This window comes from Curcuma longa, chromosome 5, assembly GCF_044706935.1.
Source record: "Curcuma longa cultivar G26 ecotype Majalengka, Jawa Barat chromosome 5, ITB_CL_G26_1.1, whole genome shotgun sequence".
Lineage (NCBI taxonomy): Eukaryota > Viridiplantae > Streptophyta > Magnoliopsida > Zingiberales > Zingiberaceae > Curcuma > Curcuma longa.
This window is the reverse complement of record NC_133865.1, coordinates 1,908,582-1,919,042: the sequence shown is the minus strand read 5'-3', so window position 1 is coordinate 1,919,042 and position 10,461 is coordinate 1,908,582. Positions and strand designations below refer to the sequence as shown.

At 42.0% G+C, this 10,461-nt stretch overlaps 3 protein-coding genes across 3 annotated transcripts; 2 read left to right on the top strand and 1 right to left on the bottom strand.

Moving 5' to 3' along the window:
* The first annotated feature begins 464 nt into the window (after positions 1 to 464).
* Positions 465 to 3,875, top strand: LOC141829138 (protein FAR1-RELATED SEQUENCE 5-like). Its single transcript, XM_074716549.1, has 6 exons — positions 465 to 567; positions 679 to 2,861; positions 3,095 to 3,166; positions 3,276 to 3,344; positions 3,474 to 3,675; positions 3,766 to 3,875. The coding sequence occupies exons 1-6, from the start codon at positions 465 to 467 to the stop codon at positions 3,873 to 3,875; spliced, it is 2,739 nt and encodes a 912-aa protein (XP_074572650.1).
* Positions 3,876 to 5,364: 1,489 nt separating this feature from the next.
* Positions 5,365 to 7,378, bottom strand: LOC141829136 (uncharacterized). Its single transcript, XM_074716547.1, has 4 exons — positions 7,273 to 7,378; positions 6,605 to 7,160; positions 6,199 to 6,486; positions 5,365 to 5,709 (listed from the first exon to the last, which is right to left on the bottom strand). The coding sequence occupies exons 1-3, from the start codon at positions 7,376 to 7,378 to the stop codon at positions 6,408 to 6,410; spliced, it is 741 nt and encodes a 246-aa protein (XP_074572648.1). The 3' UTR covers positions 5,365 to 5,709; positions 6,199 to 6,407.
* Positions 7,379 to 7,384: 6 nt separating this feature from the next.
* On the top strand, positions 7,385 to 10,085 carry LOC141829517 (serine/threonine-protein kinase D6PKL2-like). Its single transcript, XM_074717007.1, has 2 exons — positions 7,385 to 8,040; positions 9,105 to 10,085. The coding sequence occupies exons 1-2, from the start codon at positions 7,487 to 7,489 to the stop codon at positions 9,922 to 9,924; spliced, it is 1,374 nt and encodes a 457-aa protein (XP_074573108.1). The 5' UTR covers positions 7,385 to 7,486; the 3' UTR covers positions 9,925 to 10,085.
* The last annotated feature ends 376 nt before the right edge of the window (positions 10,086 to 10,461 follow it).

Here is a 10,461-nt window from a genome sequence, read left to right as displayed (position 1 = left end):
GCTCCGCGCTCTCCCTTTGCTCGCCGCCGCGCTCTCAGGTTAGTGTCCCAAAGAAAACACGGAGTTCCTGATTTAGCACACTGATAGTTCTCCCTTTGCTCTCCTCCTCTCTTCCTCCAAACCCTAGGGATTCGCTGCCATTCCCAAGCTCTCCCCCCAACGTTTTTTTCCCTGCTATGTTACAAATACACTGACGGTTGCAGATCTTCCCTTTTTTCTTGTAATTATTATAAATCCCGATACGTGCATTCAAAAGTAAGATGATAAAGTTTTTTCACATTATTTATGTTTTTTTTCCTTTTTTTTCAATGTAAATAAATTAAGCAGCGAAGTCGGATGCTTGCAAGTTGAAAATTTTAAATTTACTGAATGGCAAATCTTTCTTTTTTTTGGTTTATTTATAGTTACAATTTTCGCTTATAGTTACTGTGTGGTTCTTTTTTTTTCAGGATTAAAGAATTATCATGGAAGGTGACTCTACTAGTTGTCGTCGATTGAATTTTGAGTTAAGTGAAGATGATTCTGAAGAAAATGAAGGCGATTTGGTTTTTGAAGCAGATGAAGAACGTCCCATTCATGTTCAAGGTATTAATAATTTTATTAGAATTATATTGAATAGTTTGATTGAATACATGCATTGGTGATTAGTGTGTTTCTATTATTTGATTGAATCTAAAGGATCGAACATTGGAGATAATACAGTGATTTCTCACTCAGTTATTCCAGAAGAATCAATGCCAAAATTGGGTATAGAATTCCTAACAGAAGAGGAAGCGTATGAATTTTACTTGAAATATGCTAAACAAGTTGGATTTGGCATAAGAAGGTGTAGAACACATACTGATCAATCCGGGAAATTACTTGATAAAGTGTTTTGTTGTAGTGCACAAGGTAAAAGGGGAAAGGACAAACGAGATATTTATGTGAAACAAAGTCGTCCTGAAACAAGGTTTGGTTGTAATGCTAAAATGAAGATTAGTTGTCGGAATACTACCAAGTTTTCTGTGGTTCAATTTGTTAAAGAGCATAATCATTATCTTTCAAGTCCAAACAAAACACATCTCTACAGATGTCATAGGAATATATCTTCTTCTGCTGCAATACAAATTGAGATGGCTAGTGATGTGGGAATCCCCCCAAAAGCATCTCATGATCTTATGGCTAGACAAGTAGGTGGGAGGGAGTATTTAGGTTTTATTCCTAATGATTATAAAAACTACTTGCGATCCAAAAGAACAAGAAATATGAGGGTAGGGGATACAGGAGGTGTACTTGAATATTTGCAGAAAATGCAGCTTGATGATCCTAATTTTTTTAATGCTATTCAAGTGGATGAAGATGATTTGATTACTAATATATTTTGGTCTGATGCTAAGATGAGAGCAGATTATGGCAATTTTGGAGATGTTGTTTGCTTTGACACCACCTACAGAAAGAACAATGAAGGTCGTCCGATTGCATTATTTGTAGGTGTTAATCATCATAAGCAATCCATAATTTTTGGTGCAGCATTATTATATGATGAAACTGCTTTAACATTTGAGTGGTTGTTTGATACATTTGTTAGAGCTATGTCTGGAAAAAAACCAACAACCATTCTTACAGATCAAGATGCAGCAATGGCAAGAGCTTTAGCTTCCAGATGGCCTGAAACACATCACCGTTTGTGTATTTGGCACATTTATCAAAATGCTGCAATACATTTGAGTGGTGTTTTTTCTGAGTTCAAAGAGTTTGCTAAAGATTTTGCCTCGTGTATATATGATTTTGATGAAGAGGAAGAATTTATTTCAGCTTGGAACATGATGTTAACTAAGTATACACTTGAAGATAATGATTGGTTGAGACGTTTGTTTCACATAAAGGAAAAATGGGCTTTAGTTTATGGACGACAAATGTTTTGTGCTGATATGACTACAACCCAAAGAAGTGAGAGCATGAATAGTATGGTGAAAAGGTATGTCACTTATCAGCATAAGTTTTTGGACTTTTTCAAGCACTTCCAAAGATTACTTGATGATCGCCGATATGATGAGTTAAAGGCCGATTTTAAATCAAATTCAAGTGTTCCATGCTTAATGTTTCCAGTTGAAATATTAAAGCATGCGAGTTGTACTTATACTCCTGAGGCATACAAGTGTTTTGAACAAGAGTGGTGCAAATCTCATGATTCTATTGCAGAAATGTATGAGAATGTTGGATCACATGCAACATATAGAGTTACTTCACACAAAAAAAAGTACCATCATATAGTTACACTTGATTCATCAAATGAAAAAATTCAGTGTCATTGTAGCTGTAGAAAATATGAATTTGCTGGAATTTTGTGTGCTCATATTTTGAAAATATTCACACTTAACAATATCATGAATATCCCAAGTGAGTATATTTTGAAAAGGTGGACACGAAAAGCAAAAGGTGGATACTTTGGAGTTAATGATACAATTGTGAACAAAGATAGTTTGGATCCAAAACTCCTTCACAATATGCGATATAGAGATTTGTGTGGGTTATCTATTCAGTTGGTTACCAAGGCTGCAGAAAGGGATGACACTCATTTGTTTGTCAAAGATGCTATGTTGAGCTTATGTAAAATGGTGGATGATAAGCTACTAGTTAATGAATCAAATGTCCAAAAATCAAAAGTGAGCCAAGAAGTTGATCAATTGGTTCAATCTCTAGATGACTCAAGGCAATTGAATGAAACAGAGTATCCAATTGGCGCCCGAAACAATCCTGCAATCAAAGGAATTAAACCCAAGAAGAAAACAGTTTCAGGAAAGAGATTGAAACGGGGCCTAGAACATATTTCTAAGAAAAAGAAAGTGACAAGTAAAACAAAGCAAACTCCAGGGGTTCAGGTATCATCTTTACTAATACTTAAATTTTTTATTTGGTATAGCATCTAATAATCATACAGACTTTAATCAGTTCAGATTTTTTTTAATAGGGTATAGAAGAGCATTATGAAAGTTTATCTACCATGCCCAATGAAGAAGGTCAACGGATGATCAATAAAGTTAAGGATTATTTTTTGTATGTTAAACTAAATTAATTATGTTACACTATCTAAGATTATATTTTATTGTTTTAGCCTACAAATCATATGCAAACACTTGGTAGCTTTGTTGAAGATTTGAGAATGGTCGAAACTCAATTATCTCAGGTTCACTAATGTTATAACATTCACTCATGTTTTCACATTTTAAAATTATATATTTATTAATAAATTCAAGTAACTATCGCAAACTAATTTTGATATTGATTATTGTTAGGCAACTTCCTCAGCGACAGAATTTCAGGCAACTATCTCATCTTCGGACAACATATTAAGCAAAGAGCAAGTAAGACAATATGATGATCACTTGTAACATATTATAATATGCTTCTTCCTATTTACAATATCTTGCAAATGATTTTTGATTATAACTCTTTGTTTCTCACACTAAGTTATCACCTCCTTCTTTTTATAGGGAAGATATCCACCTGCCGGATACCACCCGTCGGATACCACCTGCTGGATGCCGCCTGCTGGATTTTTTCCTCCATCAGGATATCCACCTGCTGGATACCCACCGTCGGGATATCCCCCAGCAGGATATCCATTTATCGGATATCCCCCAGCTGGACATCCACCTTCTGGACATCCACTCTTTGGGTATCCTGGATACCACGGTGAGTCTCATTCCTTATAACCAGCATTCACATATCAAGTTTATAAGTGATATGATGTTTACATGTGAGTATATTGTATTTTGGATACAGGAGGATATCAGGGGCATGGAATGTATTCCCACGGAATCGGCCAAGGAAAGTTCAAGCACCACAAGCACTACAGCAAGTTCAAGCATGGAAAATTTATGGGGAAGCAATAAGTTTTTGAGGTAGTTCTTGAGGTCGATAAGCACATTCTCTTTATACTTAGAAGTAATTGTTTAATCTTTAATAAATTAGAAGTAATTGTTTTATGAGTAGCCTACTTGCTCATCAGTTCAGATCATTAGATTAAAGATTTTGATGACGTTCAAAAATGAGATGGCCACTGGTTTTGGTGTTCTTACTTCTTAGAGAGTGGATTTGTTTGTTATGCAGAGAAATTTTGTACCTATTTTTCCGGCCATGCCTATAAGTTGTTAATTTTTATTTCTGGTTTAGTTCTTTATTATGCGAATCGATGTGCTGCGACAACTATGATAATTAGTTTGTTTTTTTTCGAATAGTTCTCGTCAGAATGTTATTAAGGATCACACACTTGAATGGATAGAAGAGCATTATCCAGGCTTGTTTCAGGAAATTCACTTTGGCAACCATTTTGCTCTAAATGGAGTATCAAGGCCAAAGTCTGAGATTTGCAGGTTTGCTGGAGTATCTCTTCTTTTTCTTATTGCTTTCATGATCAGGACTAAGCTATTATGGAACTGAAATTCACATTTTGCATCTGGAGTTCATCCCCTTCTCGCCAAATAAAATTCACTCTTTCTTTTGTATTACTCTTTGTAGCACTTTTTTATGTTTCTTATTCTTGATCCTTAAACTCAACTCTCTGCAGATCTCTGGGAGCACATGTCCTGATCGACGACAATCCAAAATATGCTCTTGAATGCGCAGAAATCGGCATCAGAGTGCTGCTCTTTGATTTCGACGACTCGTATCCTTGGTGCAAGTCGGGTTCGGCGAATTCACATCCATTGGTGATGAAGGTCCACAACTGGCAAGAAGTAGAGTTGCAGCTACTCTGATGAACAAGTTCTCCTAAAGGTAAAGAAGATAATCAGTAGCATGAGATGGAACGCTCAGTGTGAGCTGCAAAACTGGAGCTGCTGCTGGGTTCTTATCCCTGCTTTTCATTCTTTTGTAGTATGTACAATGGTAGTTAATAGAATGAATATAATGATGTAGCTTATGCTGGCTTGTAAATTATCTCTACCTTGTAGATTATCCAATGGAAGCTTAAACCCTGTTTATTTGATAATGTCAAGTGTTCATGTTTCTTACTGTTTTTGTTTTAATTCTTTTTGGTATCATATGAAATGTATAAATGCAAGTTTGAGAGTTTTATCCTGATTTCCTACTCTTTTTCTTCTTTGGAATTGGAATGAATTATAATTTTAAATTGTGTCAGTTCTTGTTCATGGAAAAATGGAATTGACTGCCATCGAGGGTGCAATTTTGAGTGTTCATAACTTAATATCGTGCTGTTTAACTTTGTGGACCATTTGTTGTCCGAAGCATGAGGAATGTTGTCTCTTTAAAGTGGGAAAGACAACAACTAAGTATTGTTGGCAACTTAGGCTCTATTTGTAAAACACTACAACAGTGGGGGGGGGGGGGGGGGGGGGGGGGGGGGGGGGGGGGGGGGGGGGGGGAAATGATCACTAATTCAACCATTGCTGCTTGAATTTATACAGCAAGTATAAATTGAAATGCCTGCTATTATTGCAAAATCAATGCGGGACTTTCTGATGCGGGACTTGGGATGGCCATGTTCAGTCTCGGTGACAGCAGGTATCTTACTGCTGTCCAGAAATGCAGAAGCACTCCTCCTTGCTCATCCGACATGTCTTCAACGATCAAAGCGAAGGTTAACCTTTTGCACCTTCAGTTTGGGGAGCTAAGGATCAACTGATCATAAAGACTTGAAATTGATCTTGAAGCTGAAACTCAAATATGAGTGCAAGTTTGTGCATCCATCTTTGGTTCACTCTGGGCCTGCAACCATACAAATAGTGCAAGAGGTGTTTACAAAATTGATCTTGAAGCTGAAACTCAAATATGAGGATGGTTTGTAAGCTTAGCTCACATTTAGGGTCAAACTTGATCAGTGTTCTGAAACTATGGAAGTTCTATATAAACATCCAAACACCACGTTTCTTTCTATTTATGTTTATGAACACAATATAAGCAATTTTCCTCAAAAATCATTTGTGAAGGAACACTCTAAGATAGAAAAAAAAAATCAAAATTTTTAGCACGACCCTTCTGCATTTTTCTAAAACTACCTTTTATGCTACACTGCCACCCAATTTTTCCACTGAAAGACAAGTTTGGCATCATATACAATTGAAACACAGTTGCACCTTCAAATTTTTTCCTTTTTTGTTAGTCATTTATTATTTTTGAATATGATGAGTTATTCTTATGCAGAAAACCAAAAAAACTAAAATAGACAACTTGAAAAAAGTGAAAAATGAGAATTACCATTTGTTCAGTAGATTCAGGTTGCTCATCTCTATTGTACTTCTCATATGCTTCATCATCATCAACAAATAAACTTGAATCTGACAGAAACAACTCCCGACCACTGACACAAGAGAAACAATCAATTAATCAATGATATGCAGACAATGTTAATTTAACAACAATAACAAATGAAGATAAATTCCCTCATGCGATCATTCTTTGCTCTATCAGCACATTGCAGCAAGTCCCGCTTCATTTTCTTCCATCTTTTTCCTTTTCCATTGCATCGCATTGCAGCAACACGCTCTAGAGTGAGACAAATAAGACTTTTTTCATGAAATTGTGGGGAAAAAAATTGGAGCTGATGTAAATTGAGAGAACAAAATGTTAATCAGCCAACAAGCAGAAGAACTGTTAAACTTACCTAAGCCTCGGCCCCAAGGTGCGGCGGCGGCAGTGGGAGATGGACGCAGGAGCTTCGAGGATGCGCTGGCCAAGTTCGACTCCGACAGCCTCCCACCGGTGGGAGATGGTGGCGGTGTGTATCCCGGCAAGACCGTGGCCGACGTGGTCAGCCACTACGTCCACCTCCTCGACGACGTGAAGGAGATCGAGGCCGGCCGGATCCCATGCTCTGGCTACAGCTCCTCCGGCCCCATGCGTCTTCCTGCGGCGACGAAGGCGAAGGATCGGCAGCGAGGATCGGAGCGATTTTGGGAACGCGTGGAGCGGATTCGGCAGATCGGCGTGGAGCGGAGATTTTGGGAACGGGGAAGATTTTGGGCGAAGGTTTTTGGTGGCGAAGGTTTGGAGAAAGAAGCGAGGGTCGGTTTGCGGTGGCGAAGAGAGGCGGAGGAGGCTCGATTTTTTGCGGCGAAGGTTTTTGGCGAGGAATCGCGGAGGAGAGGAATGGAAGGTTAGGGTTTGGAGGAAGAAGCGTCTCTGGCTCGGTTTGCGGTGGCGAAGAGAGGCGGAGGAGGCTTTGGCGCCGAAGGTTTTTGACGAAGAATCACGTGCGATCCGCGTGAAATTTTTTGTCGTTTACTGAGTGGCGCAGGGGCGCAGAGGTTTGATGGCGCAGAGGATCCGAACTCGTCTCAATGGGATCTGGTTCACGCCCCGCTTCGAGACCCCGTTCACCCTCCGCGACACTACAAATGCCCACGCCGCTGATTCGGATCCTCTCGCTCGCTGGCATCCCCCGTCCAGTCTCGCGCTCGTTTCACACCTCTTGTCCGCCTCCTTGATTCACTCCTCTTCTCTGCCTCGTTGTCCTAGTCTCCTCCTCATTGCAGATCGAGCCTTCATGCCGGCCGAACTAGCGGACGATCCCCACAGCATGAGTTTCGGCTCCTCATACCGCTCCGGCCTCTCACCACTCTCTACCTCCGTCTCCCTCTCCTCCTCATCCTCCTCCTCCTTTTCGGGTGCCATCCACAAGGCGCACCCCACCAGTGACCCCATCATCGACGCGATCCGCCGACTCAACTCTTCATCGGGAGGCGGTGGCAGGGGCGGCAACGTCCTCTCGATGTCGGATCTGAGGCTTGTGCGGCGTCTGGGAAGCGGAGACATCGGTAACGTGTACCTGGCGAAACTCAAGTGCCCGGGGGCTGAGGGTCTGCCATTGGCGGCCAAGGTGATGGACAAGAAGGAGCTCGAGGGGCGGAGCAAGGAGGGGAGAGCGAAGACGGAGCGCGAGATCCTGGAGGCCGTCGATCACCCCTTTCTCCCCCGCCTTTACGCCTGCGCCGAGGACGACCGATGGTCCTGCCTACTCACCGAGTTCTGCCCTGGCGGCGATCTGCATCTCCTCCGCCAGCGCCAGCCCAGCAAGCGCTTCGACGAGGCCGCCGTCGGGTAAACTCCATCCCTTAGTTTCAATCAAAATTCCAAGCATGGACGCTTTCGTGAATTAATCTATTAACGAATTAAGTCCACCTTACTCTTCTGAAAACTAAGCGGCGCTATGTGCACTACTATTTCTTTATTCTTTTAAATGATAATGATAATAACGAGGCTTCAATAGGAGGAATGCAATCGTAAATAACATATTAACAGTAGTCCCTTAATATTATAAATCGCTATTCGGAGATCGGTATTGTTATTTTCTTTTATTTTCCTCAAGTTCATCAAACTTGTTGATATTTGGGGACTGACACCCTGGGACTGGGATGTCGCCTGAAGATGGAGAAAACAGCAGCATAAAATAAGGAAGTGGATCCCTCCGACGGGGGAGGGAGCATTTACCTTTTAGAAATAAAAAAGGCGTAAATTAAGGAAGGAAAAGATGGTAACACCGTTCACGAATACGAACAGAGCCCTAACTTTCTTACCAGACTAACTTACGCCATAAGGACATGGCAGGCAGCTTCCTAGCTTGATAGCTTCTTGTCTTAACTACGAGCTTCCTAGCTTGATAGCTTCTTGTCTTAACTACGAAATAGACAAATTAATTAGTTCAATTCGGAGCCATGTGTTCGAGATTAATTAGCTGTCGACGGGGACGCTGTCTGTGGGCACCGATCGATGGTTGGTGCTGGGCTGCCCCACTTCACGCTCTCGCTTCTCCTATTGCGAATGATTGGTCTGCTGGCTAGTTTGATCTTGATCGAACCATTTCTTACCTTTTGATTTCACTTTGATATTATAGACGTTGTGCCATCAGAGCCTTTCACCACGCAGCTGGCTTAGCGGTGCGCCTTGTGAGGGCTTCACATGCGCTCATATCTTTGATCGACGATAGAAATGCCAGCCGCCTCTGATGCTAAGAGTATGCTTTATATATTTACACACATGGAATAGGACTGAAGATCATGCCTGCGCTGCTTTGGTGCAAACATTGTATGAAAGACGAAGTTAACCAAATAGCGCATGCAGTCAATGTTGCGTGGGAGAGCAAATTAACGATTAAAGCGTTGCAGGTTCTATGCGTCGGAGGTGGTGGCGGCCATGGAGTACTTGCACATGATGGGCATCATCTACAGAGACCTAAAGCCCGAAAACATCCTCGTGCGCGGAGATGGCCACATCATGCTCACCGACTTCGACCTCTCCCTCAAGTGCGACTCTACCAGCCCCTCCGCCGCGCAAGTCATCGCTCACCAAAACCCGATTCGGTCGGCGGTGGAGAAGTCAATGGGGGGCGGAGGGGGAGAATTCTCTGTCGCGTCATGCATCATCCCTGGCTGCATTGTGCCCGCCGTCTCTTGCTTCCACCCGCCCAAACGCAGGCGCAAGGTGAGGCTGAACCGTTCCCGTGGGCCATGCCTGGAGTTCGTAGCCGAACCGGTAGACATTCGATCGATGTCCTTCGTGGGGACGCACGAGTACTTGGCGCCGGAGATCGTCTCCGGAGAGGGTCATGGCAGCGCCGTGGACTGGTGGACGCTCGGTGTGTTCGTCTTCGAGCTTCTCTACGGGGTGACGCCCTTCAAGGGCCCTGACCACGAGCTGACGCTCGCCAACATCGTCGCCCGGGCGTTGGAGTTCCCCAAGGAGCCTCCCATATCGACAACCACCAGGGATCTCATAGCCTGCCTTCTCGTGAAGGACCCCGGGCAACGCCTTGGCTCCACAATGGGTGCCGCCGCCATCAAGCGCCACCCTTTCTTTCATGGCGTCAACTGGGCGCTGTTGCGATGCGCCTTGCCGCCTCACGTGCCACCGCCGTCCACCCTTAGCACCCACAGCCATGATGCTTTCGACGACAGCTGTCCAGGATCGCCGATGGAGTACTACTGATAACAAATAAGAATCTTATTGGAAAATACATTTTGGTCAACGCCAGGTGAACGGTGTGATATCAAGATGACAGAAGCATTGTTGTGGTCACATGATCCATGTATAGTTCAATGGGTGCAACAATGTATAGTGACGATGGGTAATTTATCACTGGCGATTTATCAAAGGGTAGGTTTCGGAAATTTTTAAATCACACGCATATTTTACGCATATTTTGAGAATAATCAAAGGTCATATTAATTACGATGGATTTATAGTTCTACCCCTCTTACCAAAATTATGTAAGTTTATTTTCACACATGTCGATTTTAATGTATCACATTTAAAATATTTAAATTTTAAAATAATTTTAATGGTTTGAATGCATGCAACCTCACTATCTCTCTTCTTCCTCCTCCCTCTCTTTGCTCGTGCCAATTTATTATTTCTCTATTAAATCATCAAAGGTAAAAATTCTACTTTGTTTTAGTCGGCAAGATCGTACCATACTAAAAACGTCTATAAGTGTTTTCTTGTGTTCCTCTCAAGCAGCAACAA

What these genes read in the sequence shown, in the direction of transcription:
- LOC141829136 (XM_074716547.1), bottom strand. Translation starts at nt 7,378, where the DNA reads ATGCCAGCGAGCGAGAGGATCCGAATCAGCGGCGTGGGCATTTGTAGT. An exon ending in ACCAGATCCCATTGAGACGA is followed by an intron (nt 7,161 to 7,272) that starts GTTCGGATCCTC and finishes TCGGCGCCAAAG; the next exon opens with CCTCCTCCGCCTCTCTTCGC. An exon ending in ACCTTGGGGCCGAGGCTTAG is followed by an intron (nt 6,487 to 6,604) that starts GTAAGTTTAACA and finishes GTCTCACTCTAG; the next exon opens with AGCGTGTTGCTGCAATGCGA.
- LOC141829517 (XM_074717007.1), top strand. Translation starts at nt 7,487, where the DNA reads ATGCCGGCCGAACTAGCGGACGATCCCCACAGCATGAGTTTCGGCTCC. An exon ending in TTCGACGAGGCCGCCGTCGG is followed by an intron (nt 8,041 to 9,104) that starts GTAAACTCCATC and finishes AAAGCGTTGCAG; the next exon opens with GTTCTATGCGTCGGAGGTGG.
- LOC141829138 (XM_074716549.1), top strand. Translation starts at nt 465, where the DNA reads ATGGAAGGTGACTCTACTAGTTGTCGTCGATTGAATTTTGAGTTAAGT. An exon ending in TTTTGAAGCAGATGAAGAAC is followed by an intron (nt 568 to 678) that starts GTCCCATTCATG and finishes TTGAATCTAAAG; the next exon opens with GATCGAACATTGGAGATAAT. An exon ending in TCGAAACTCAATTATCTCAG is followed by an intron (nt 3,167 to 3,275) that starts GTTCACTAATGT and finishes GATTATTGTTAG; the next exon opens with GCAACTTCCTCAGCGACAGA.